Raw genomic sequence first — 26,612 nt, 5'->3', positions numbered from 1 at the left:
TTAACTCTACTTACCATAATCCCTTGCAAGGCCAGAATCAGTTATTAGCCTATTCTCCCAAAGTCTAAACTGCATGCCCATCAGACATACTGACTACCTGAAGCATGAAGCTGAATTTTTTAACATTCCCCTTAATCGTATATATACCATATATGTATTGTCTTAATAAAAATTTATATATTGGAGCTGTCGCATTTGCCCTTGCCGATGAGTGTGGGAATTTAGTTGGCTGGCCACAACTATGGTTTATAAATCAGAACTATGGTTTAACTAAGGAACTGCATTCACCTTTTGAATGTTAGTTCTGAAAGTTGCAGGGGCTGAGGCAAATACAGTAAAATGGTTCAAATAAATAAATTGGCAAAAGTGAAAGAATTACCCAGCACCAATGATTCAAAATCAACCCAAAGTGTATTGTTGTGTTTCCAATCATCATTTTGTATGGGTTTTCAATCAAAGACCTGTTCTTTACAACCAAAGACCTGTTCTTTACAACTTCTATTGGAAGTTTTTTTTAAATGTGCTGAACAGATTGCTAAAAATAAACCCTGCGGTTTCTAGAAGATTTTCTATAAATTTACAGGAAAATCAGTTTCTAGCCTTTTTTTGAAATAAGTAAGTAAACCTTCTGAGAATTGAAGAAGTTTTTATACTGTGAGGCATTAAAACCAAGCAGCTGCTGCTTCCTCTTCACATTCCCTTGTAATAAGAACATAAGAACATAAGAAATAGGAGCAGGAGTAGGCCATCTAGCCCTTCGAGCCTGCCCCGCCATTCAATAAGATCATGGCTGATCTGTCGTGGCTCAGTTCCACCTTCCCGCCCTCTCCCCATAACCCTTAATCCCCTCTCTTATCAAAAACCCATCAACCCGCGTCTTAAAAATATTTAGCGAGGCAGCCTCCACCACTTCAACGGGCAGAGAATTCCAGAGATTCACCACCCTTTGAGTGAAGAAGTTCCTCCTCAACTCCGTTCTAAACCGCCCCCCCCTTTATCTTGAGGCTGTGCCCCCTAGTCCTACTGTCTTTTTTGAGCGGGAAGAGTCTCTCCACCTCTATCCTGTCCATCCCATTCATCATCTTATACGTCTCAATGAGATCTCCCCTCATTCTTCTAAACTCCAACGAGTACAAGCCTAGTTTATTCAGCCTCTCCTCATAGCTCAACCCCCTCAACTCCGGTATCAGCCTAGTAAACCTCCTCTGCACTCCCTCCAAGGCCAAAATATCTTTGCGCAGGTGCGGCGCCCAAAACTGCACACAGTACTCCAGCTGCGGCCTCACCAATGCCCTATACAGCTGCAGCAAGACCTCCCTACTTTTATATTCAATCCCCCTCGCTATGAAGGCCAGCATCCCATTCGCCTTCCTGACCACCTGCTGCACCTGCAAGCTGGGTTTTTGCGACTCGTGCACAAGGACCCCGAGGTCCCTCTGCACTGTCGCCTGCTGCAGTTGTTCGCCACGTAAGTAATAGTCCTTCCTACCATTATTCCTACCAAAGTGGACCACCTCACACTTGCCAACATTAAATTCCATTTGCCATTTCCTGGCCCATTCGCCCAGCCTACCTAGATCCTTCTGCAGACTCTCCACGCCCTCCGCACAATTTGCCGTTCCACCAATCTTGGTGTCATCAGCAAATTTTGACACCCTACACTCGGTTCCCTCCTCCAGATCATCTATATAAATGGTAAAAAGCTGAGGCCCCAGCACCAACCCCTGGGGCACTCCACTAGTCACCATCCGCCAATCCGAATAGCACCCGTTGACCCCCACTCTCTGCCTCCTATTTGACAACCAATCCTCTATCCACACTAACACCCTACCCCCAACTCCATGTCCCTCGATCTTCTGCAATAACCTCTTGTGAGGTACTTTGTCAAATGCCTTCTGAAAATCCAGAAAGACCACATCCACCGGCTCTCCTCTATCCACCGCCCTAGACACATCCTCATAGAACTCCAGTAAATTTGTCAGACACGACTTCCCTTTAATGAAACCATGCTGCGTCCGCTCTATCAAGCAATTGCCTTCAAGATGCCTCGCAATTTCCTCCTTAATGACGGATTCTAACATTTTACCTATCACAGACGTTAAACTAACCGGCCTATAATTCCCCGCCTTTTGCTTGGCACCCTTCTTAAACAACGGCGTAACATTAGCCATTTTCCAATCTTCCGGCACTTCCCCGGAATCCAGCGACGTCTGGAAAATAACCACCAAGGCATCCACTATCACCTCCGCCATTTCTTTCAGAACCCTCGGATGCATTCCATCCGGTCCTGGGGACTTGTCCACAATCAGCCCCTCCAGTCTGTCGAGCACCGCCTCTCTAGTAACAGTAATGTCATTAAGACCCTCCAGTCCTACCACCTTTCCATCGCTAACACCTGGCAAATTATTCACGTCCTCCTCCGTGAAGACAGAAACAAAAAAGTTATTAAATACCTGAGCCATATCCCCATCCCCTACCACTAGGTCCCCTTTCTCATCCTCTAAAGGACCAACGTTCACCCTAGCTAGCCTCTTCCTTTTTATGTATTTATAAAAACTCTTGCTATCCTTTTTTATATTAAGCGCTAGCCCAGCTTCATAGTTTCTCCTACCCTTCTTTATCAACTTCTTTGTCAATCTTTGTTGACATTTAAACCTCTCCCAATCCTCTTCTCGCCCACTACTCTTAGCTACTCTAAATTCCTCCGCTTTTAATTTAACACTTTCCTTCACCTCCTTCGTTATCCACGGCTTATTACCTCTCCTCCTACAGTCCTTTTTGACCATCGGAATAAATTTCCGCTGAGCACGAAGAAAGATCTCCTTAAAGATCCTCCACTGCTCCTCAGCAGACCCTCCCTCCAACGCGCTCCCCCAGTCAACATTCGCCAATTCTTCTCTCATCCTACCGTACTCCCCTCTATTCAAACAAAGTACGCGTGTCTGGGAACCCACTTTCTCCTCCTCCATCTGCACCAGAAACTCCACCATACAATGATCACTCTCCCCAAGAGAATCCTTCACCGCAAGGTCCCTAATTCTACCCGCCTCATTACATAGCACGAGATCCAAGATAGCTCTCTCCCTCTTCGGCTACATGGTTTAATACTTGTAGCGGACTTATATCATAGAACACTACAGCACAAACAGGCCCTTCGGCCCACAAGTTGCGCCGATCACATCTATACCTACCAAGCCATAGAACTATCTGTAACTTCCAATGCCATTAGATCCCATGTACTCATCCAGAAGTCTTTTAAAAGACCCCAGCGAGTTTGCCTCTACCACCACCGGCAGCCGATTCCACTCACCACCGTCTGAGTGAAAAATTTTCCCCTAACATCTCTTCTGTACTTGCTTCCCAGCACCTTAAACCTGTGTCCTCTCGTAGTGACCATTTCAACCCTGGGAAATAGCCTCCGAGAATCCACCCTATCTATTCCTCTCAACATTTTATAAACCTCCATCAGGTTGCCTCTCAACCTTCGTCTCTCCAGGGAGAAGAAACCTAGCTCCCTCAACCTATCTTCATAAGGCATGCCTCCCAATCCAGGCAACATCCTTGTAAATCTCCTCTGCACCCTCTCAATAGCTTCCACATCCTTCCTGTAGTGAGGCGACCAGAACTGCGCACAGTACTCCAAGTGGGGTCTGACAAGGGTCTTGTAAAGTTGCAGCATTACCTCCAACTCCTAAACTCAATCCCTCGATTAACGACGGCCTGTACACCATACGCCTTCTTGACCACATCCTCCACCTGCGAGGCTGATTTAAGAGTCCTATGGACCCAGACCCCAAGATCCTTCTGCTCTTCAACACAGCTGAGACTCCTACCCTTGATATTGTACTCCTGCATCCCGTTGGTCCTGCCAAAATGGACCACTACACATTTATCCGCGTTGAAGTCCATTTGCCACTTCTCCGCCCAGTCTTGCATCCTATCTATGTCACGCTGCAACTTCTGACATCCCTCCAGACTATCCACAACACCACCAACCTTTGTATTGTCGGCAAACTTACTAACCCATCCCTCCACTTCCTCATCCAGGTCATTTATGAAAATGACAAACAGCAAGGGTCCTAGAACAGATCCCTGGGGCACTCCATGCAGAAAAAGACCCAACCACAACCACTCTCTGCCTTCTGCAGGCAAGCCAGTTCTGGATCCACAAGGCCAAAGCCCCTTGGATCCCATGCCCTCTCACCTTCTCAAGATGATATTGTTCGGTATCTACACCACAATCTGCCAGTGCACCTGGATTAACATCACAGCTGCCTGCTCAGTTTGTTTCTAGGTCAGGCTATTTGTTTTCCTGTTGACATCCCTAGAATTGTCCCATTGATTGTGCATGGACTGTATGTTTGGTCCACTGTTTACCAGTTTTAACGGTTTGTAAATTTTACTGACAAATGATAGTTTCAGGTTTAACTCAAACTTGCATTTTAACTGACTATTTCAAAAACTGTTCAAAATAAGGCACAAATACTTGTTTTCTGGTCTTCGTGAGTCACTCAGCCAGCAACTTGCCCTTATCCCTTTTAAATGTATTACTTAATCAGGAATCCAAGGACAGCAAATAAATCTTATGCAGGTCCTTAGACTGACTGACTTCAATTTATTTTTCAGCAATCTTCAATCATTTAATAGATTAATTTATTATGCATGTGAATAGTGCATATTTAGTCACTTGGACACTTGACAGTTACGCTGTTATCTTATCCTTTCACATATTACACTGCCTAGTTCTCTAGAGAGGAAACGTAATCTGCAGTCTGAGTTTCTAAGAAACAGACATGCTCATGGAAGAATCGCTTTGCTTGTACGTGAAGTATAAATGATGGTGGTGAAGTCCAGTACAAGCTGCTTTCTGACTATAATGTATTTATGTTTAAGGCTTACCTACTAATCGAAGATGACATTCGAGAACTGGCAGCTAGTGATGACTACAGGTGAGAAATCTAATCATTTCAAGCTAGTCCTAATAGGGAAGATGAGGCACTAAAGGGCTGGGATGTTACAAATGAGCATGGTGCTGTGCATAATTGTAAATTATGATCAAGCATTTTTCTACCAGTGTGGAGACTAAATAATGCAGGAAGTTGATTGGTGCGCGAGGCAAAGAGTTTATAGAATGATTAGCCTATTTCAGGGTGAAAGTCTTTAGTCAGGCATTGTTGTACAGCAGAGAGGAGCAGAACTGACTTGGAAAGGAGAAGGCTGATAGAACAATAAGGAGGCAGGCTGTACACATCATGAATAGGATGATAATCCCAGTGGATAATGCTGAGTTGGGTTGAACTGTGATGAGCGAAACAGCCTTGTCACAGTGTGCCCATGCCTCCCGGCCAAGTCACAGCGTGCCGGGCAAGAAACGGAACCTGGGATTTGAGGAGGAACTTTTGTTGCAGATTGTGGCAGCAATCTGAAACTTGCTACTTACAAGTGTGGTGGAAGCAGAAATGATGACTGATATCAGAGGGCATTAAATGAGTACTTGAGAAAATGAATCAAAAAGTTAGAGCAGGAGAATAGTAGTGAGTGGGTTGCTCTTCGGAGGACTGACGTGGATGGGCTTATTGAGCTCCTTCTGTGCTTTTGTAACTTTAAAAGAACACAGCGTGTGTGCATCTCTCTCTATCAGGAACTCACTCTAGAAACTAGACTTATCAGTACAGGAAGTCTTTGCCTTTACCTTACTGCAGAAACTTTGTGCATCTTTATAGGAAGGGAGAGGGTGGGAAGGCAGAGGTTGTGGTACATATTAGTACAAACAAAATAGATGGGAAGAGTGACGAGGTCCTGCAGCAGCAGTTTAGGGAGTTAGGTAGAAAGTTAAAAAGCAGGACCTGTAGGGTTGTAATCCCAGGATTGCTCCATGTGCCAGTGAGGCTAGAAATAGGAAGATAGTACAGCTCAACACATGACTGAACAGATGGTGTAGGAGGGAGGATTTCAAATAACTGGACCATTTGGATCTCTTCCAGGGCAGGTGGGACCTGTACAAGAAGGATGGGTTGCATCTAAACTGGAAGGATGTAAATATCCCGACCAGGAGCTTTGCTAATGTCACACGGGAGGATTTAAACCAGCTTGGCGGGGGGGGGGGGGGGGGGGGGGGGGGGGCGGTGGTAACCAAAGAAAAGGTGAATTAACTGTAGGGAGCCAGAGAGTAAGGCCAGTAAGACTCAGAGAAGGTAGGGTGTGGTTGCTCATCAGAGACAGTCTGGTGGACTGAAATGCATTTATTTCAATGCGAGAAGTGTAACAAGTAAGGCAGATGCAATTAATGGCTTGGATTAATACTTGGAACTGTGATGTTGCTATTACAAAGACTTGAATATAGAACATTACAACGCAGTACAGTCCCTTCGGCCCTCGATGTGTTGACCTGTGAAACCAACCTAAAGCCCATCTAACCTATATTATTGCAATATCATCCATATGTTTATCCAGTGACCATTTAAATTCCCTTAATGTTGGCGAATCCACTACTGTTGCAGGCAAGGCATTCATTGCCCTTACTACTGAGTAAAGAACCTACCTCTCACATCTGTCCTATATCTATCACTCCTCAAGCTATACCCCCTCATGCTAGCCATCTCCATCCAAGGAGAAAGGTTCTCACTGTCCACCTTTACTTAATCCTCAAGACTTGGTTAAGGGAAGGACAGGATTGGCAGCGTAACATTCCAGGATACAGATGTTTCAGGCGGGATAGAGAGATGTAATAAGAGGGGTGGAGGGGGTGCACTACTGGTTAAGGGGAATATCTCAGCTGTACTGTGGGAGGGCACTGGACGGCTCATCCAGCGAGGCAATATGGGTAGAGCTCAGGAATAGGAAGGGTGTAGTCACAAATTTGGAGGTTTACTATAGGCTGCCCAACAGCCAGTGGGAGATAGAGGAAGAGATATGTAGGCAGATTTTGGCAAGGTGTAAAAGTAACAGGGTTGTTGTGTTGGAAGATTTTAACTTCCCCTGTATTGACTGGGACTCACTAAGTGCTAGAGGCATGGATGGGGCAGAGTTTGTACAGAGAATCCAGGAGGGATTTTTGAAAGCCAATCTGGTATTGAGGAATGAGCCCGGCCAGATGGTTGATGTTTCAGTAGGGGAGCAGTTTGGGAGCAGTGACCACAATTCACTCTCCCTCCACCCACTCACCCCTTCCCTCCCCCCCAAACAGTCTTCTGGCCCTGCCTTCACCCTCAGCCCCCACTGCCCCCCCCCCCCCCACCACCCAGCACCCTCGGCCTCCTGCAACACCTCCCATAAGAACATAAGAAATAGGAGCAGGAGTAGGCCATCTAGCCCTTCGAGCCTGCCCCGCCATTCAATAAGATCATGGCTGATCTGAAGTGGCTCAGTTCCACTTTCCCGCTTTCTCCCCATAACCCTTAATTCCCGTTTGTCAAAAACCTATCTACCCGTGTCTTAAATATATTTAGCGAGGTGCCTCAACCACTTCAATGGGCAGAGAATTCCAGAGATTCACCACCCTTTGAGTGAAGAAGTTCCTCCTCAACTCCGATCTAAACTGCTCCCCTTATCTTGGGGCTGTGCCCTCTAGTCCTGCTGTCCTTTCTGAGCATAGAGCCTGTCTCTCCCACAGCAAACCCTCCCCTCCTCAGCACCCCTAACCCCTTGCTCCCTCAATTTGGTACGATCTACCTTCCCCCCCCCATCCACCCTCCTGCCCTCCTCCCCCCCCCCCACCATCCACCCTCCTCCCCCCCCCCCCCACCATCCACCCTCCTCCCCCCCCCCCCACCATCCACCCTCCTCCCCCCCCCCACCATCCACCCTCCTCCCCCCCCCCACCATCCACCCTCCCCCCCCCCCCCACCATCCACCCTCCTCCCCCCCCCCACCATCCACCCTCCTCCCCCCCCCCACCATCCACCCTCCTCCCCCCCCCCACCATCCACCCTCCTCCCCCCCCCCACCATCCACCCTCCTCCCCCCCCACCATCCACCCTCCTCCTCCCCCCCCCACCATCCACCCTCCTCCTCCCCCCCCACCATCCACCCTCCTCCTCCCCCCCCCACCATCCACCCTCCTCCTCCCCCCCCCCACCATCCACCCTCCTCCTCCCCCCCCCACCATCCACCCTCCTCCTCCCCCCCCCCACCATCCACCCTCCTCCTCCCCCCCCCACCATCCACCCTCCTCCTCCCCCCCCCACCATCCACCCTCCTCCTCCCCCCCCCACCATCCACCCTCCTCCTCCCCCCCCACCATCCACCCTCCTCCTCCCCCCCCCACCATCCACCCTCCTCTCCCCCCCCCACCATCCACCCTCCTCCTCCCCCCCCCACCATCCACCCTCCTCCTCCCCCCCCCACCATCCACCCTCCTCCTCCCCCCCCCCACCATCCACCCTCCTCCCCCCCCCCACCATCCACCCTCCTCCCTCCCCCCCCCCACCATCCACCCTTCCCTGCTCCCATTTTCCCCCTCGTGTGCTGTGTGCCTAACACACTGCATGCTGTTTGCCTGTCCCGTTGCCTACTGTGTGCCTCTCTGTGAACTGTGTGCCTGATTCTGTCTGTCTCTCTTTCTCTCCTCTGCGAACTGTGTACCCACCTCTCTCTCGCTCTCTCTCTGTGCCTCTGTGTGTCTGTCTCTCTCTCTCTCTCTCTCTCTGTGCCTCTGTGTGTCTGTCTCTCTCTCTCTCTGTGCCTCTGTGTGTCTGTCTCTCTCTCTCTGTGCCTGCGTGTGTGCCTGTCTCTCTCTGTGCCTGCGTGTGTGCCTGTCTCTCTCTGTGCCTGCGTGTGTGCCTGTCTCTCTCTGTGCCTGCGTGTGTGTCTGTCTCTCTCTGTGCCTGCGTGTGTGTCTGTCTCTCTCTGTGCTGCGTGTGTGCCTGTCTCTCTCTGTGCCTGCGTGTGTGTCTGTCTCTCTCTGTGCCTGCGTGTGTGTCTGTCTCTCTCTGTGCCTGCTGTGTGTCTGTCTCTCTCTGTGCCTGCGTGTGTGCCTGTCTCTCTCTGTGCCTGCGTGTGTGCCTGTCTCTCTCTGTGCCTGCGTGTGTGCCTGTCTCTCTCTGTGCCTGCGTGTGTGCCTGTCTCTCTCTGTGCCTGCGTGTGTGCCTGTCTCTCTCTGTGCCTGCGTGTGTGTCTGTCTCTCTCTGTGCCTGCGTGTGTGCCTGTCTCTCTCTGTGCCTCCGTGTGTGCCTGTCTCTCTCTGTGCCTGCGTGTGTGCCTGTCTCTCTCTGTGCCTGCGTGTGTGCCTGTCTCTCTCTGTGCCTGCGTGTGTGCCTGTCTCTCTCTGTGCCTGCGTGTGTGCCTGTCTCTCTCTGTGCCTGCGTGTGTGCCTGTCTCTCTCTGTGCCTGCGTGTGTGCCTGTCTCTCTCTGTGCCTGCGTGTGTGTCTGTCTCTCTCTGTGCCTGCGTGTGTGTCTGTCTCTCTCTGTGCCTGCGTGTGTGCCTGTCTCTCTCTCTCTCGCCATAAGAATACTGTCTCACCGTAGGAATTCACCATGCCTCTCTAGGAGTGCTTTATCTTTGAACTCTGTCTATATACAACCTGTTCCTCGCAAAAACGCTGTGCATCTCTACATATGCACTGTCTCTAGGAACAGTGCGAGTGTCTCTCTGTCTCTTTAAGGATTCTGTAGGAATTCTGCCCATCTTTTGTCATTAGCAATTGTGTGCATCATTGCTTGAACTCTGTACATGTCCAATGGAGCTTTGGATTTTTGGATATAGTAGCGCTGTCTCTTTCGCTCCCTGGGCCCTTTTTATGTCTTTTGAGAGAAACTATGTACATATCTCTTTCAATGGTAGTCATGATGTGGAGCTACTGGGGTAAGTTCATCTCGCAACACCAAGTCCAACACATTTATTTGGTAACAAAAGCTTTCGGAGCGCTGCTCCTTCTTCAGGTAAGTGGGAGTTCTGTTCACAAACAGGGCATATAAAGACACAAACTCAATTTACAAAATAATGATTGGAATTGAGTTTTTATAGGTAATCAAGTTTTAAAGGTACAGACAATGTGAGTAGAGAGAGCATTAAGCACAGGTTGAAGAGATGTGTATTGTCTCCAGACAGCACAGTTAGTAAGATTTTGCAAGCCCAGGCAAGTCATGGGGTGGGGGTGGGGGGGAGGGTTACTTAGAACGTACAACGTTACAGTGCAGTACAGACCCTTCGGCCCTCGATGTTGCGCCAACCTGTGAAACCAATCTAAAGCTCATCTAACCTACAGGAAGTTACTTGGACAAATAAACTGGAAGGAGGCGTTCTTAGGGAAAAGTACCGAAGGAAGGTGGCGGATTTTCAAGGAATGTTTGTCTGGAGCTCTGCATGACAACGTTCTGATGAGACAAGGGGGTTTTGGTAGGTCGCGGGAACCGTGGTGCACGAAGGCTGTGTTGAACCTCGTCAGGAGGAAAAGGAAGGTGTACAAAAGGTCAGGGAACTAGGAGAGGTTAAGGATCTTGAGGAGTATAAGGACTGTAGAAGGGAGCTTAAAAGGGAAATTAGGAGAGCCAAAAAGGGTCATGAGAAGACCTTGGCGGGTAAGATTAAGGAGAATCCCAAGGCCTTCTATAAATATGTGAAAGGTAAAAGGATGAGAAGAGAAGGGATAGGACCTATAAAAGGTGAAGGGGGAAAGGTCTGTGTGGAACCAGAAGAAATGGCAGAGGTGCTTAATGAGTACTTTGCCTCAGTATTCACAGTGGAAGCTGATCTGGGAGATTTTGCTACCGATTTGCAGCAGATGGAAAAGATTGAGTATGTGGATATTAAGGAGGAGGATGTGTTAGAACTTTTGAATTCTATCAAGATAGATAAGTCGCCGGGACCAGATGGGATGTACCCCAGGGTACTGTGGGAGGCGAGGGAAGTGATTGCAGAGCCCCTGGTGATGATGTTTTGCGTTGTCGATGGAGACGGGAGAGGTTCCGGAAGATTGGAGGATTGCGGATGTAGTTCCTATTTTCAAGAAAGGGAACAGAGATAGCCCGGGAAATTACTGACCGGTGAGTCTGACCTCAGTGGTTGGTAAGCTGATGGAGACGCTTCTGAGGGACAAGATTTACGAGCATTTGGAGAGGTTTGACATGATCAGGAATAGTCAGCATGGATTTGTCAAGGGCAGGTCGTGCCTTGCGAGCCTAGTTGAGTTCTTCGATAATGTGACTGAACACATTGATGAAGGAAGTGCCGTGGACGTAGTGTACATGGACTTCAGGAAGGCGTTTGATAAGGTCCCCCACGCAAGACTTCTTGAGAAGGTGAGAGGGCATGGGATCCAAGGGCCTTTGGCCTTGTGGATCCAGAACTGGCTTGCCTGCAGAAGGCAGAGAGTGGTTGTGGATGGGTCTTTTTCTGAATGGAGGTCAGTCACCAGTGGAGTGCCCCAGGGATCTCTTCTAGGACCCTTGCTGTTTGTCATTTTCATAAATGACCTGGATGAGGAAGTGGAGGGATGGGTAAGTAAGTTCGCTGATGACACGAAGGTCGGTGGTGTTGTGGATGGTCTGGAAGGAGGTCAAAAGTTGCAGCAGGACATAAATAGGATGCAGGACTGGGCGGAGAAGTGGCAGATGGACTTCAACGCGGATAAATGTGTAGTCGTCCATTTTGGCAGAACCATCGGGATGAACGAGTACACTATCAAGGGCAGGAGTCTTAGTAGTGTTGAAGAGCAGAAGGATCTTGGGGTCCGGGTCCACAGGACTCTTAAATCGGCCTTGCAGGTGGAGGAGGTGGTCAAGAAGGCGTATGGTGTACTGGCCTTCATTAATCGAGGGATTGAGTTTAGGAGTCGGGAGGTAATGCTGCAACTTTATAAGACCCTTGTCAGGCCTCATTTGGAGTACTGTGCGCAGTTCTGGTCGCCTCACTATAGGAAAGACGTAGAAGCTATTGAAAGGGTACAGAGGAGATTTACAAGGATGTTGCCTGGACTGGGAGGCATGCCTTATGAAGTTAGGTTGAGGGAGCTGGGACTCTTTTCCCTGGAAAGACGAAGGTTGAGAGGCGACCTGATAGAAGTTTATAAAATGTTGAGAGGAATAGATAGGGTGGATTCTCAGAGGCTATTTCCCCGGGTTGAAATGGCCGCTACGAGAGGACACAGATTTAAGGTGCGGGCAGGGAAGTACAGAAGTGATGTTAGGGGTAAGCTTTTCACTCAGAGGGTGGTGAGTGAATGGAATCGGCTGCTGTCAGTGGTGGTGGAGGCGAACTCACTGGGGTCTTTTAAAAGACTTCTGGATGGGTATGTGGGGTTTAATGGGATTGGGGGTTATAGATAGGTATATAGATTGGTAGGTGTGATGTGATCGGCACAACTCGTGGGCTGAAGGGCCTGTTTGTGCTGTAGTGTTCTATGTACACTATTCCAATTTCATCCATATGTTTATCCAATTACCACTTAAATGCCCTCAATGTTGGCGAGTCCACTGTTGTTGCATGCACGGCATTCCACGCCCTTACTACTTTGAGTTAAGAACCTACCTCTGACATCGGTCCTATATCTATCATCCCTCAATTTAAAGCTATGACCCCTTGCGCTAGCCATCTCCATATGAGGATAAAGGTTCTCACAGTCCACCCTATCTAATCAATCCTCTGATCATCTTATATGCCTCTATTAAGTCACCTCTTAACTTTCTTCTCTCTAACAAAAACAGTCTCAAGTCCGTCAGTCTTTCCTCATAAGACCTTCCCACCATACCAGGTAACATCCTGGTAAATCTCCTCTGCACCCTTTCCAATGCTTCTACATCCTTTCTATAATGTGGCAACCAGAACTGTACACAATACTCCAAGTGCGGCCGAACCAGAGTTTTGTACAGCTGCAACATGACCTCATGGCCCCTAAACTCAATTCCTCTACCAATGAAAGCTAACACACCGTACACCTTCTTAACAACCCTATCAACCTAGGTGCCAAGTTTCAAGGATCTATGCACATGGACACTGAGATCTGTGTTCATCCACACTACCAAGTATCTTACCCAGTACTCTGTATTCCTGTTACTCCTTCCAACGTGAATCACTTCACACTTCCGCATTAAACTCCATTTGCCACCTCTCAGCCCAGCTCTGCAGCTTATCTATGTCCCTCAGTAACTTGCAACATCCTTCCACACTGTCCACAACTCCACCGACTTTAGTGTCATCTGCAAATTTACTAACCCATCCTACTATGCCTTCATCCAGATATTTATAAAAATGACAAAGCAGTTGCCCCAAAACAGATCCTTGCAGTACACGACTAGTAAATGAACTCCAGGATAAACATTTCCCATCAACCACCATCCTCTGTCTTCTTACAGCTAGCCAATTTCTGATCCAAACCACTAAATCTGTATCTTCTGCAATAGCTTACCGTGGGGAACCTTATCAAATGCTTTACTGAAGTTCATATATACCACATCAACTGCGTTACCCTCTTCCACCTCTTTGATCACCTTCTCAAAGAACTCAATAAGGTTTGTGAGGCACGACCTACCCTTCACAAAACCGTGTTGACTATCCCTAATCAAATTATTCCTTCCTAAATGATTATAAATCCTATCTCTTATAATCATTTCCAAACAGGCCCACAACCGAAGTAAGGCTCACTTGTCTATAATTACCAGGGTTGTCTCTGTTCCCCTTCTTGAACAAGGGGACATCATTTGCTATCCTTCAGTCTTCTGGCACTATTCCTGTAGACAATGACATCCTAAAGATCAAAGCCAAAGGCTCTGCAATCTCCTCCCTAGCCTCCCAGAGAATCCTGGGATAAATCCTATCCGGCCCAGGGGACTTATCTGTTTTCACACTTTCCAGAATTGCTAACACCTCCTTATGAACCTCAATATCCATCTAGTCTAATAGCCTGTATCACAGTATTCTCCTCGACAACATTGTCTTTTTCTTGTGTGAATATTGATGAGAAATATTCATTTAGCGCCTCTCATCTCTTTGGACTCCATACACAACTTCTCAGTACTGTCCTTAATCTTAGCCTAGTCATTCTTTTATTCCTGACATACCTATAGAAAGCTTTAGGGCTTTCCTTGATCCTACCTGCCAAAGACTTGTCATGGCCCCGCCTGGCTCTTAACTCTCTCTTTAGGCCCTTCATGCCTAACTTGTGAAGGCTCAGTTAGGGCACTTGAGAGCTACATCTCATCTTTACATAATTCTGCTTCCACTTTACAAGAGATTCAACTTCTTTAGTAAACCACAGTTCCCTCGCTCAACCACTTCCTCCCTGCCTGACAGGTACAGACTTATCAAGGACACGCAATGGCTGTTCCTTGAACATGCTCCACATTTCAATTGTGCCCACCCCCTGCAGTTTCCTTCCACATCCTATGCATCCTAAATCTCGCCTAATCACATCATAATTTCCTTTCCCCCAGCTATAACTCTTGCCCTACGATATATACCTATCCCTTTCCATCGCTAAAGTAAACATAACTGAATTGTGGTCACTATCACCAAAGTGTTCACCTACCTCCAAAGCTAACACCTGGTCTAGTTCATTACCCAGTACCAAATCCAATGTAGCCTCACCTCTTGTTGGTCTGTCTACATACTGTGTCAGGAAACCCTGCTGTGCGCATTGCACAAAAACTGACCCATCTAAAGTAGTCGAAATACAGTTTTTCCATTCAATATTTGTAAAGTTAAAGTCCCCCATAACAACTGCCCTGTTACTTTAATCATCTATGCAATCCTTTCCTCTACATCTCTGGAATTTTTCGGAGGCCTATGGAAAACTCCCAACAGGGTGACCTCCTTTCCTGTTTCTAACCTCAGCCCATACTACCTTAGTAGACGAGTTCTCATCAAACGTCCTTTCTGCCACCGTAATACTGTCCTTGACTAACAATGCCACACCACCCCCACCACCTCCCCCCCCCCCGCCCCCCCCTTACCACTTTCCCTGCTCTGACTGAAACATCTAAACCCCAGAATCTACAACAACTATTCCTATTCCTGTCCCTGCTCCATCCATGTCTCTGAAATGGCCACAACATCGAAGTCACAGGTACCAACCCACGCTGCAGATTCACTGACCTTATTCCGGATATTCCTGATGTTAAAGTAGACACACTTCAAACCACCTTCCTGCCTGCCGGTACACTCCTATGCCCTTGATATCTTATTCATGACCTCACTACTCCCAATCTCCTGTATGCTAGACCTACAGTCCAGGTTCCCATCCCTGAATTGCGGTTTACAGATAGTGTGACATGAACTCTGTCTCAGCGAGCAGAGACTGATAGCCAAGTTCCGCACACGAGGACAACCTCAACTGGGGTCTTGGGTTCATGTCACACTATCTGTAACCCCCACGACTTGCCTGGGCTTGCAAAATCTCACTAACTGTCCTGTCTGGAGACAACACATATCTCTTTAACTTGTGTTTAATGGTCTCTCCACTCACATTGTTTGTATCTTTAAAACTTGATTACCTGTAAAGACTCACATTCCAACCTTTTGTAAATTGAGTTTGTATCTTTGTGCCCTGTTTGTGAACAGAACTCCAACTTACCTGACGAAGGAGCAGCGCTCCGAAAGCTAGTGGCTTTTGTTACCAAATAAACCTGTTGGACTTTAACCTGGTATTGTGAGACTTCTTACCAAATCTCTTTCCACAGGAGCTATGTGTTCCTGTCTCTCTACAGGAACTCTGTGTGTGTGTGTCTCTTTCTCACTCTTGTTCGAATCTCTGTGTGTATCTGTTTCTCTCTATAGCAGATCTGTGCCTACTCCAAAGGAGCTCTGTGTCTCTATCAAGAAGAGCTCCCTTTCTGTGCAGGAACTTTCTCTTTAGATAGGCACTCTATATATACTGTGTGTGCGTGCATACCCAGTTTCTGTGTGGTGTCGGAGTATGTGTGCGCACGTACAGTTTCTGAGTGGTGTGGGAGTGTATATGTGCGCACGCACAGTTTCTGAGTGGTGTGGGAGTGTATATGTGCGCACGCACAGTTTCTGAGTGGTGTGGGAGTGTATATGTGCGCACGCACAGTTTCTGAGTGGTGTGGGAGTGTATATGTGCGCACGCACAGTTTCTGAGTGGTGTGGGAGTGTATATGTGCGCACGCACAGTTTCTGAGTGGTGTGGGAGTGTATATGTGCGCACGCATGTGTGTGGATCTGTAGTGCATCTGTGCGTGGGCGCGTGTATCTCTGGGTGCCTGTCTCTCTGTGCCGCCGTCTGCGCGTGTCACAAACCCACTTTTCATGCTATGTTGCAGGGATTCTCCTGAGTTGAGATTGGATGAACTCCGACCCTTTGTTGTTCCCCACTGGATCCTGGAGAAGATGCAGAAATACATGATGGCTGTACGGACGGAGAAGGAGTAGCAGTTTGGGCTGATCTGGGGTGGGAGTCGATACAGGGAGCTGAAGCTTTTATTGCGAGGATTGGCTAAGTGCCTGAAGGTGTAATTAGCCATGCTGTGAAGCGTGACGCTTGACTGATGAACTGCCAACGAGAATGAAATACTTAAGACTTGTTCATTGTAATATTGTGTGAAAGGTGCTCTGGTTCCTGTGATGTGTAAATCATCTATCTGATAGTCACTGAGATGTGCTTTTGGATTTTAGATGAGTCTGGGCCTTGACAGAATCTTCTATACACACACTTCTCCAACACCATTCTCCCTCTCTCTTTCTCTTTCCCACCCAGTCCCACTTCTTCTTCCACCCCACCTCCCACCTCTCTCCCCCATTTCCCACTCTCTTTCCCCCACCCCTACCCTTCGCCCCCACCCCCCCGTACCCCCTCGCTCGCCCTCTCCCCTCTCTGCCTCACGCCTGCACGCCCCTTTTCACCTCCCTAGCTCTTTGTCTCTTGCCTAGTGCTTAACTTTTCCTCCATTTTAGCCTCCTCTCCCATTGCCCCATTCTGCTTTATACAAAGTCTGTCCAGCTTGATGGTATTTTTAATGTAAGTGGATGTAATTCATTTTGATATATGCATTCTTGATAAATACATTAGCTGTCGCTCGTTTTTTGGATGCGATACGATGAAATTGAGTCAGCTTTAGAGCAAAAGGATGTTATATAAATACATTCTGAATTGTGACTTGTCAAAGTGGATGCTTCATCGTATAAGATGGAAATACAAACATTAATTCTAAGCCTGCCAACCCAAGGAAAATCAATTTCTAGTGATTTTAACAACGCAAAATGGCCCCTCACAGATTTTCCTAAGCTAGATTATTTCTTGGGGGAAAAGCTGTTAAAGTTTTTGGGGATGACATGTGTCAGTGTAATTGAAAATGACATTACCTGTGTTAACGTTACAGTTAGCGGCACCATTTCCCAGGTGGCGAGCAGTACTGAGTAGCTCTTAGCTTTGTGACTTCTTAAGTTGTGTAAGCTTAAGCATAGCAAAATTGGACATTTATGGACATTTCCCCATGCTGTCCTGCCATGCCTGTGAATGTAACGGTCCAACTTTGGAGAATTGGATCTTTATTGCTTTCTTGTTATCAATTAAAAGTATTGTTCAAAAGTTGTCTGACCTTTGCATTCTCTTTGAAGTGTGCGTGCGCATGGCTGCCTGTGCATGCATGTGTGTGCACATGCATGTGGGCATGCGCGTGTGTCTGTTGTGTATACATGCACGCAGGTGTGTGCACGAGTGTGTGCTTCCAGGTTGGGGGGAGGGTGTGTATGTGTATACACGTGCATGTGTTGTATGTGTGTGTGCAGGTGTGTCTTCCCGCACGTAATTATGGGTTTCTGTACTCCGACCAGACTGGCAGAATGGCTTATTGACGACTTCTGGTGGTCATTTTCCAAAATTCTTTGGACACTGGAATGGTTCTTAAGATCGAAAGTTAGCTAATGTAAGCCCACTGTTCAAAAAGGGAGGTAGAGAGAAAACAGGAAACTGTAGACCAGTGAGCCTAACATTGATAGTTGCTAGAGTCCATTATCAAGGATTTCATAGCTCAGCATTTGGAAAGCAGTGGTATAATTAACAAAGTCAACATGAATTTGAGAAGATTCAATCTTGACAAATCTACTGGAATTCTTTAAGGCTGTGACTAGCAGCATTGACCAGGGAGAATGGTGGATGTGGTTTATTTTGATTTTTCAGAAGACTTTCGATAAGGTCTCTTATAGCAGACTAGTATGTAAAGTTAAAGCACATGGGATTGCAGATGGTGTCCTGAGATGGATAGAAAGCTGGTTAGCAGATAGGAAGCAAAGAATTGGAATAAATCAGTCTTTTTTTCAATTGGCAGGCAGTGACTAGTGGGGTACTGCAGGGATTTGTGCTGGGACCCCAACTGTTTTATATTTTAATGATCTGGATGAAGAAACCACATGTATTATCTCCAAATCTGCAGATGATACAAAGTTCGGTGGGAAGGTGGGCTGTGAGAAGGACGTAGACATGCTTCAGCATGTTTTGGACAGGCTTAGTATGTGGGCACATGCATGGCAGATGCAATATAATGTGCATAAATGTGAGGTAGCAAAAATAGGAAGGTTACTTGAATAGATGTAAATCGAGAGAGGAGGATACTTAGTGAGACCTTGGTGTCTTTGTGTATTATTCACTGAAAGTAAGTGCGCACTGGTGAAAGACACCAGTGAGATGCCAGAGCTCAGGAGACTTGGGGGCACAGGTGGGTGTAGCGGCCATCACTAAGGAGAAAGTTCTGGGGAAACTGAAAGGCCTGAAGGTGGATAAATCACTTGGACTGGATGGACTACACCTTAGGGTTTTAAAAGAGATGGTTGTGGCATTGGTGGTGATCTTTCAGGAATCACTGGAGGCAGGGAGGGTAAACACAGTAAGAAGTCCAACAGGTTTATTTGGTAGCAAGAGCCACGAGCTTTCAGAGCGCTCGCTGCTCCTTCGTCAGGTGAATGGAATTTCAGTTCACAAACAGGGCATATAAAGACTCAAACTCAATTTACAAAATAATGATTGGAATGTGAGTCTTCACAGATAATCAAGACTTAAAGGTACAGACACTGTGAGTGGAGAGAGGGTTAAGCACAGGTTAAAGAGATGTGTATTGTCTCCAGCCAGGTCAGTTAGTGAGAATTTGCAAGCCCAGGCAAGTCGTACACCAGTATCCTGAAAACCAAGATAGAGTCCATATTCTCAACTTGCTCTCAGGACACAGACCAGCTGCAAAACTGTGCCAAGCAGATGAGACAAAAGAACTACGCCATCTACATGTACACCAAGAACAGGAAACTTTAGAAACTGCATCACCAGCAGCAGCAACCAAGCCTCCCCTGGCACCACGGTAGAAAACAGTGCAACTGCAGGGAAGTCCATTGTCAACTTGTCGGACTGCACACTTCAACCAGATGAAATAGAAGTTCTCAATTTCTGCCCCCCCACCAAAATAGACCCCATCAGCCTCACTGCAGACACAGGAATTCATCAGGTGAATGAGGCAGGAGTTCTTGCACAAACCCCAAGAGGATTGGGTGGACAGTGTGATCCTTTTTCCTTGGACAGTGATGGCTAGTACAAGGGGACATAGCTTTAAATTGAGGGGTGATAGATAAAGGACAGATGTCAGAGGTAGGTTCTTTACTCAGAATAGTAAAGGCATGGAATGCCCTTCTTGCAATAGTAGTGGACTCATCAACATTAAGGGCATTTAAAGGGTCATTGGATAAACATATGGATGATATTGGAATGGTGCAGGTTAGATGGGCTTTAGATTGGTTTCACAGGTCGGCGCAACATCAAGAGCCAAAGGGCCTGTACTGCACTGTAACGTTCTGTGTTCTATCTCTGGAATGGAAGAGCCTGTATGAAGAACGGTTGAGGACTTCAGGTCTGTACTCATTGGAGTTTAGAAGGCTGAGGGGGGATCTTATTAAAACTTGCAGGGTGCAAGCCACTAGTAGGAAAAACTAGAATCAGAGGGCACAACTGCAGAAGGCTATGGAGGCCAGATCATTGAGTGTCTTTAAGACAGAGATAGATTCTTGATTAATAAGGGGATCAGAAACGGGGATGAGAAAAATATCAGCTATGATTGAATGGTGGAACAGACTTGATGGGTCCGAGTATGGTCTTACGTCCAGCAGGCAGTAAAGAAGGCAAATGTATGTTGGCCCTCAAGAGGTTTGGAGTTGGAATAGGAATGATTTACTGAATTTGTGTAGGGTGTTGGTGAGACTACACCTCGAGTACTGTGTCCTTTTCAGAGGAAGAATGCTCTTGCTCTTGAGGGAATACAGCAAAGGTTTACCAGGCTGATTCCTGAGATGACAGGTCTGACGTATGAGAAGAGCCAGTTATGATATTTATTGGAGTTTAGACGAGTGAGAGGGGATCTGATAAAACTTAAAATTCTAACAGGGTTAGGTTGGGTAGATTCAGAAAGAATGCTCCCAATGGTAGGGGGAGTCCAGAACCACGGGTCATAGTTAGAGGATAAGGGGTAAACATTGTAGGACTGAGGTGAAGAAAAATCTCTTCACCAAGGGTGGTGATTCTGTGGAATTCACTACCACAAAGTATTTGAAGCCAAAATTTGTGATTTCAAGAAGGAATTAGATATAGCTCTTGGAACTAAAAGGATCAAGAGATATGTGGGGCAGGGAGTGGTATCAGGGTTTTGAATTTGAGGATCAGCCATAATTATAATCAATGGTGGAGCAGGCTTGAAGGGCTGAATGGTGTACTGCTATGTTCTATATATGTACTCCAGTGGCTGATGTTGAAGTTACAGAAGTGAGGGGCAATATTTCTGCAAGGAGTGGGTTGAGGCATTCAAAAACTGATGATAATGACGTGTTCCTATGAATCTCTTAGATGATCTCTTAAATAGAAATCCAGGAACAAGTTATTCAGCTCAATCAGTCCATCTTGGTATTTCCTGTCACATATGGGGGAAAAAAAACAAATTTATCAGTCTTGTTCTTAACTGTTTATTGGCCCAGAGAGGGCAGCAAATGCCCTTGTAATATGTCTGCACCTAGAGGCCACAAAACCAAGGCCATATTCTGTGTGATACAAGAAGCTTCTAATACCTCCCATAGCAAACCTGGTGAATAAGATCCAGGAGAAAATGTTTGCTCATTCCCTACCTCAGTCCCCATGTTGCACTAATTCTGCTAGTTAAGTGGTTGACTGCCACAATTTATATTTGTACGTGCTGGAAGCAGATTGCGGTGCCATTTGGCAGTAGGAAATTGGATGAATGCTGGAGCAAGAAAAATATTTGTGAAGAGAAGGCTGAGGGGAGATTTGGCTGAGGTGCTCAAAAGAATGAGATCTCTGTACAGAGTATTGGGGAGAAATGGTTCCTATTGGTGAAAGGATTGAAAAAAAATGATTTAAGGTACTTGGCATAAAGAAGCAATGGCAGCACAAGGAAAAGATTTCTACATGCAGAACGTAGTTAGGATCTGCCTGAGAGTGTGTGGAGGCAGATTCAATTGAGAGTTTTGAGAAAGAATTGGATTATTATCTGAGAAGGGAGAAGGTGGGGAAGTGGTAATCGGTAAATTTGGAGGAAGACAGTGGCATAGTGATAATCTCACTAGACTAGTAGTCCAGAGGCCTAGGTTAATGCTCTCGGGATGTGGGTTTTCATCCCACCAAGGCAGCTGGTGGAATTTAATTTCAATTAATAAATGTAGAATTAAAAGCTATGAAACTGTTGTCAATTGTCAGATCCATCTGGTTGATAATGTACTTGAAGGAAGAAAATCTTCTGTCCTTACCTGGTCTGGCCTATGTGATTCCAGACCCGCACCCTCTGAAATGGCCTCAAGTCACTCAGTTCAAGGGCAATTAGAAATGAACAACAAATGCAGGCCTTGTGTTACGGCCAAGATGGGAGGAGTGCGCTCTCTGTCCCTAGTTTCACTACTCCGTAGGTCATGATTTTTCCAGCGAGGTAAGGGTGCTTTATCTATGAATCAGTATGACCATTCACCACCCAGATTTCTTCAATAAACAACATCATTTACTTATTATAAAACCAGACATGTCAAGTAGAAAGGCAAAGCCTATTTTACTTTCATATTTCATACCGTATGCTTTCAATTACTCTTGTTTCTAAGTACCCTACTCATTCACCCACACATGCAAAAATAATTTTAAAAAATGAATTCTGTCAAAAGTCAATGGTTCAAGGGAAAGTGGCGGAGAATATCTGTGTAATATGGTTGGTCTCTCAGCACTGTTCTTCAAAACATTTGATGATTCTCGCACTACTTTTTGGGCAGACTTCAATAAATAATCGATTTCAGAACATAAAGCAATTTTGGAGCAACTCCTGATCAATTTTTGGATTGGGTCAGGAGCCATTGCTGCCTTTACCCTAACAGTTAATACTTCTCCCAAGCAAAAACAGCTGACCAGCTTTTAAACTGGTTTCCAGGCGTGGCTCTTTTCTAAAGCCATAAATAGTATATGACCCTTTTGTTAACAGTCTTCCAGGATTAAGAGATTTCCAGCTTCTTTAAAACTGAGAATTGTGGGAAAACTCTTCTCTGGTTGGAATTGTATCTAGCACAAAGGAAGATAGTTGCAGGTTTTGGAGTCAACGTGGCTTCATGAAAGAGAAATTGTGTCTGACTAAGCTATTAGAGTTTTGAGGAAGGCTCAAGCAGACTGGATAGACGGGAACCAATGGACATGTTCTATTTGGACTTCAAGAAGGCATTCAACAAGGTACCTCACAAAAGGTTAAGTTATAAGATAAGACCCCATGGTGTTGGGGGTAGTATATTGGTAGGGATAGAGAATTGGCTAATAGGCAGGAAACAATGAATGGGGATAAGGTGTTATTTTTCAGATTGGCAACCTGTAACCAGTGAGATTCCACAAGGATCAGTGCTGGGACCACAACTGTTCACAATATATATTAATGGCTTGAAAGAAGGAAGCAAATGTACTGTAGCCAAATATGCAGACAACACAAAAATAGGATGAAAGGCAAGTTGAAAGAGGGACACAAACAATTTACAAAAAGATACTGATAGGTTAATTAAGTTGACAATTGGAGTATAATGCAGAGTATAATGTGAAGTTCTTCATTTTGAAGGGAGAATAAATTAATGGAGTATTATTTAAATGGAAAAAACAGCAGAAAGCTGCAACACAAAGGGACTTGGAGATACTTGTACACAAAGCTCAGAAAGCTAACACACAGGTGTAGCAGTTAATCAGGAAGTTTAACGGAATGTGGCCTTTATTTCAAGGGCATATAAATATGGCATATAAGCGTAGGGAAGTCTTGCTGCAACTATACAAGGTACTGGAGAGACCACGTCTAGAGTACTCAGAGCAGTTTTTGTCCCCTTATTTAAGGGGATATGTGATTTATTGAAGGCAGTTCAGAGAAGGTTCATGAGGATGATCCCCAGTATGGAGAAACTGTCTTATGTGGAAAGGTTAAACAGGTTGGGACTCTGCTCATTGGAATTTAGAAGAATGAGAGGTGATCTCATTGAAATATAGAGGATTCTTTAAGGGGATTGATGGGATCAATCGTGAGAGGATGTTTCCCCTCATGGGAGAGTGTAGTACCAGAGGACATAGTCTCAGAATAAAGGGGCACCAATTTAAGACTGAGACAAGGAGGAATTTCTTTTCTGAGGGGTTTGAGTCTTTGGAACTCCTTCCCACAAGGAGCTGTGTGGGCAAAGTCCTTGTGTGACTTGGATGTCCCAAGTCGGACGTGGTGGGCTTGAGGAAGAGTTCTTGGAATGCTGTCGGGATAGTTTCCTTGAACAGTATTAACGGAACCTACGAGGGAGCGAGCTGTCTTAGATCTGGTGCTGTGTAAGGAGGCAGGTAGAATTAGGGATCCTCTTGGGACGAGTGATCATAGTATGATTGAATTTCTGATGCAGGTGGAGGATGAGAAAGTAGGGTCCCGAACCTGTGTCCTCTGTTTGAACAGAGGGGAGTATAATAGGATGAGAGCGGAATTGGCGAATGTAGATTGGGGGGCAGATTGGTTGGTAGGACGGCTGAGGAACAGTGGAGGATTTTTAAGGAGATCTTTTTCGGTACTCAGCAGAAATATATTCCGATGGTAAAGAAGGACTGTAGGAGAAGGGATAACCAGCTGTGGTTATCTAAGGAAATAAAGGAGAGTATTAAATTAAAAGCTGATGCATTCAGAGTGGCTAAAAATAGTGGGCGATTAGAAGATTGGGAAAGATTTAAAAATCAACAAATGACTAAGAAGGTGATAAAGAAAGGAAGGATAGACAATGAAGCTAAACTAGCTCTAAATATAAAAAATGACAGTAAAAGTTTTTACAAATATATAAAGAAGAGGAGGCTGGCTAGAGTGAATGTTGGACCCTTGGAGGATGAGAGGGGGGGATTTAGCGGTGGGCGATGAGGAAATGGCTGAGGCTTTAAATAAGTTTTTTGCCCTGGTCTTTACGGAGGAGGACACGAATAGTTTGCCAGATATTAAAGATAGAAGGATGGTAGGAGATGAGGTCCTTAATTCGATTACCGTATCTAGAGAGGTAATGCTTGATAGACTAACGGGACTGAAGGTAGACAAGTCCCCGGGACCGGATGGAATGCATCCCAGGGTTCTGAAAGAAATGGCAGAGGTGATAGCGGATGCCTTAGTAATTATTTATCAAAATTCACTGGACTCCAGGGAAGTGCCGGAAGATTGGAAAATGGTTAATAAGAACATAAGAAATAGGAGCAGGAGTAGGCCATCTAGCCCTTTGAGCCTGCCCCGCCATTCAACAAGATCATGGCTGATCTGAAGTGGCTCAGTTCCACTTTCCTGCTTTCTCCCCATAACCCTCAATCCCCTTGCCTACCAAAAACTTATCTACCCGCGTCTTAAATATATTTAGCGAGGAAGCCTCAACCACTTCAACGGGCAGAGAATTCCAGAGATTCACCACCCTTTGAGTGAAGAAGTTCCTCCTCAACTCCGTTCTAAACTGCACCCCCGCCTTATCTTGAGGTTGTGCCCTCTAGTCCTGCTGTCCTTTCTGAGCGGGAAGAACCTCTCCACCTCTACCCTATCCATCCCTTTCATCATCTTATACGTCTCAATGAGATCTCCCCTCATCCTTCTAAACTCTAATGAGTACAAGCCTAGTTTATCCAGCCTCTCCTCATAGCTCAACCCCCTCAATTCCAGTATCAGCCTAGTAAACCTCCTCTGCACTCCCTCCAAGGCCAAAATATCCTTGCGCAAGTGCAGCGACCAAAACTGCATACAGTACTCCAGCTGCGGCCTCACCAGTGCCCTATACAGCTGCAGCAAGACCTCCCTACTTTTATATTCAATCCCCCTCGCTATGAAGGCCAGCATCCCATTTGCCTTCTTGACCACCTGCTGCACCTGCAGGCTGGGTTTTTGCGATTCATGCACAAGGACCCCGAGGTCCCTCTGCACCGTCGCATGCTGCAGCTTTTTGCCATGTAAGTAGTAGTCCTTCCTACCATTATTCCTACCAAAGTGGATAACCTCACACTTGCCAACATTGTATTCCATCTGTCAGGTCCTCACCCACTCGCTCAGCCTATCTAGATCCCTCTGCAGACTTTCCACACCCTCCGCACAATTAATGTTACGCCACTGTTTAAAAAATGGTAGCAGACAAAAGGCAGGGAATTATAGGCCGGTTAGTTTAACATCTGTAGTTGGAAAAATACTAGAATCCATCATCAAAGAAGATATACCGAGGCACCTAGAAAAGAATGGTTTGATCGAGCAGACGCAGCACGGATTCGTTAAGGGGAAGTCGTGTTTAACAAATTTATTGGATTTCTATGAGGATGTGACTAGTGCGATAGACAGAGGGGAACTGGTGGATGTGGTGTTTTTAGACTCCCAAAAGGCGTTTGATAAGGTGCCTCACAAAAGGTTGCTGCAGAAGGTTAGGGTGCACGGAGTTGGGGGTAAGATGTTAGCGTGGATAGGGGATTGGCTGTCTAATAGGAAGCAGAGAGTTGGAATCATCACAAAAACCCAGTCTGCAGGTGCAGCAGATGATCAAGAAGGCAAATGGAATGTTGGCCTTTATAGCGAGGGGGATAGAATATAAAAGTAGCGAGGTCTTGCTGCAACTGGGGCATACACACGGTGGGTCGTGCGAGGGCTGCTCTTGGATGTTTCGAGAGTAACCTAGTGCTTCACGTCGTTAGTGTACGCTTAAACTGGACCAGCTGATAGGCAACATGACAGCTCAGTGACTATCACTGCTGTGCAGATACATGGATTTGGGCCAGTGTCTGTGGGAGTTTGCGCATTCTCCCCGTGCTTGCGTGGGTTTTTTCCAGGTGCTCCAGTTTCCTCCCACACCCTAAAGATGTGCTCTTAGGCTGATTGGTGTAACAAATTGTCCCTAAATTAGCCTCCCCTCAATCTGGTTTCCAGTGTGGAGTGCCATAAGCGTAGACAAAGGTCATGGGTGGAAGAGGAAACTCACAATGTTAAAATGGCGGTGCGGGCTCGTTGAGCCAAAGGGCCTGTTTCCCGTGCTGTGTTGTTCTTTGTTCTGTACAGGGCACTGGTGAGGCCGCAGCTGGAGTACTGTGTGCAGTTTTGGTCGCCGCACTTGCGGAAGGATATATTGGCCTTGGAGGGAGTACAGAGAAGGTTCACTAGGCTGATACCGGAGATGAGGGGGTTAGCCTATGAAGAAAGACTG

The 26,612-nt window shown here is 46.4% G+C and overlaps 1 protein-coding gene across 1 annotated transcript in view; it reads left to right on the top strand.

The window, feature by feature from the left end:
- Nucleotides 1-17,484, top strand: part of LOC145354021 (deoxynucleotidyltransferase terminal-interacting protein 1-like) — a 50,162-nt gene extending 32,678 nt beyond the window's left edge. The window contains exons 12-13 of the mRNA XM_080205104.1: nt 4,894-4,949; nt 16,217-17,484. Coding sequence (XP_080061230.1) covers nt 4,894-4,949; nt 16,217-16,325 — 165 coding nt within the window. The 3' untranslated portion in view covers nt 16,326-17,484. The remainder of the gene's footprint in view (nt 1-4,893; nt 4,950-16,216) is intronic.
- Nucleotides 17,485-26,612: the final 9,128 nt, after the last annotated feature.

This window comes from Carcharhinus amblyrhynchos, chromosome 16 (genome assembly GCF_965287045.1).
Source record: "Carcharhinus amblyrhynchos chromosome 16, sCarAmb.v2.hapA, whole genome shotgun sequence".
In the NCBI taxonomy this organism is placed as follows: Eukaryota; Metazoa; Chordata; class Chondrichthyes; order Carcharhiniformes; family Carcharhinidae; genus Carcharhinus; species Carcharhinus amblyrhynchos.
The sequence above is the reverse complement of the archived record's forward strand: the minus strand, read 5'-3'. Positions and strand labels throughout refer to the sequence as shown.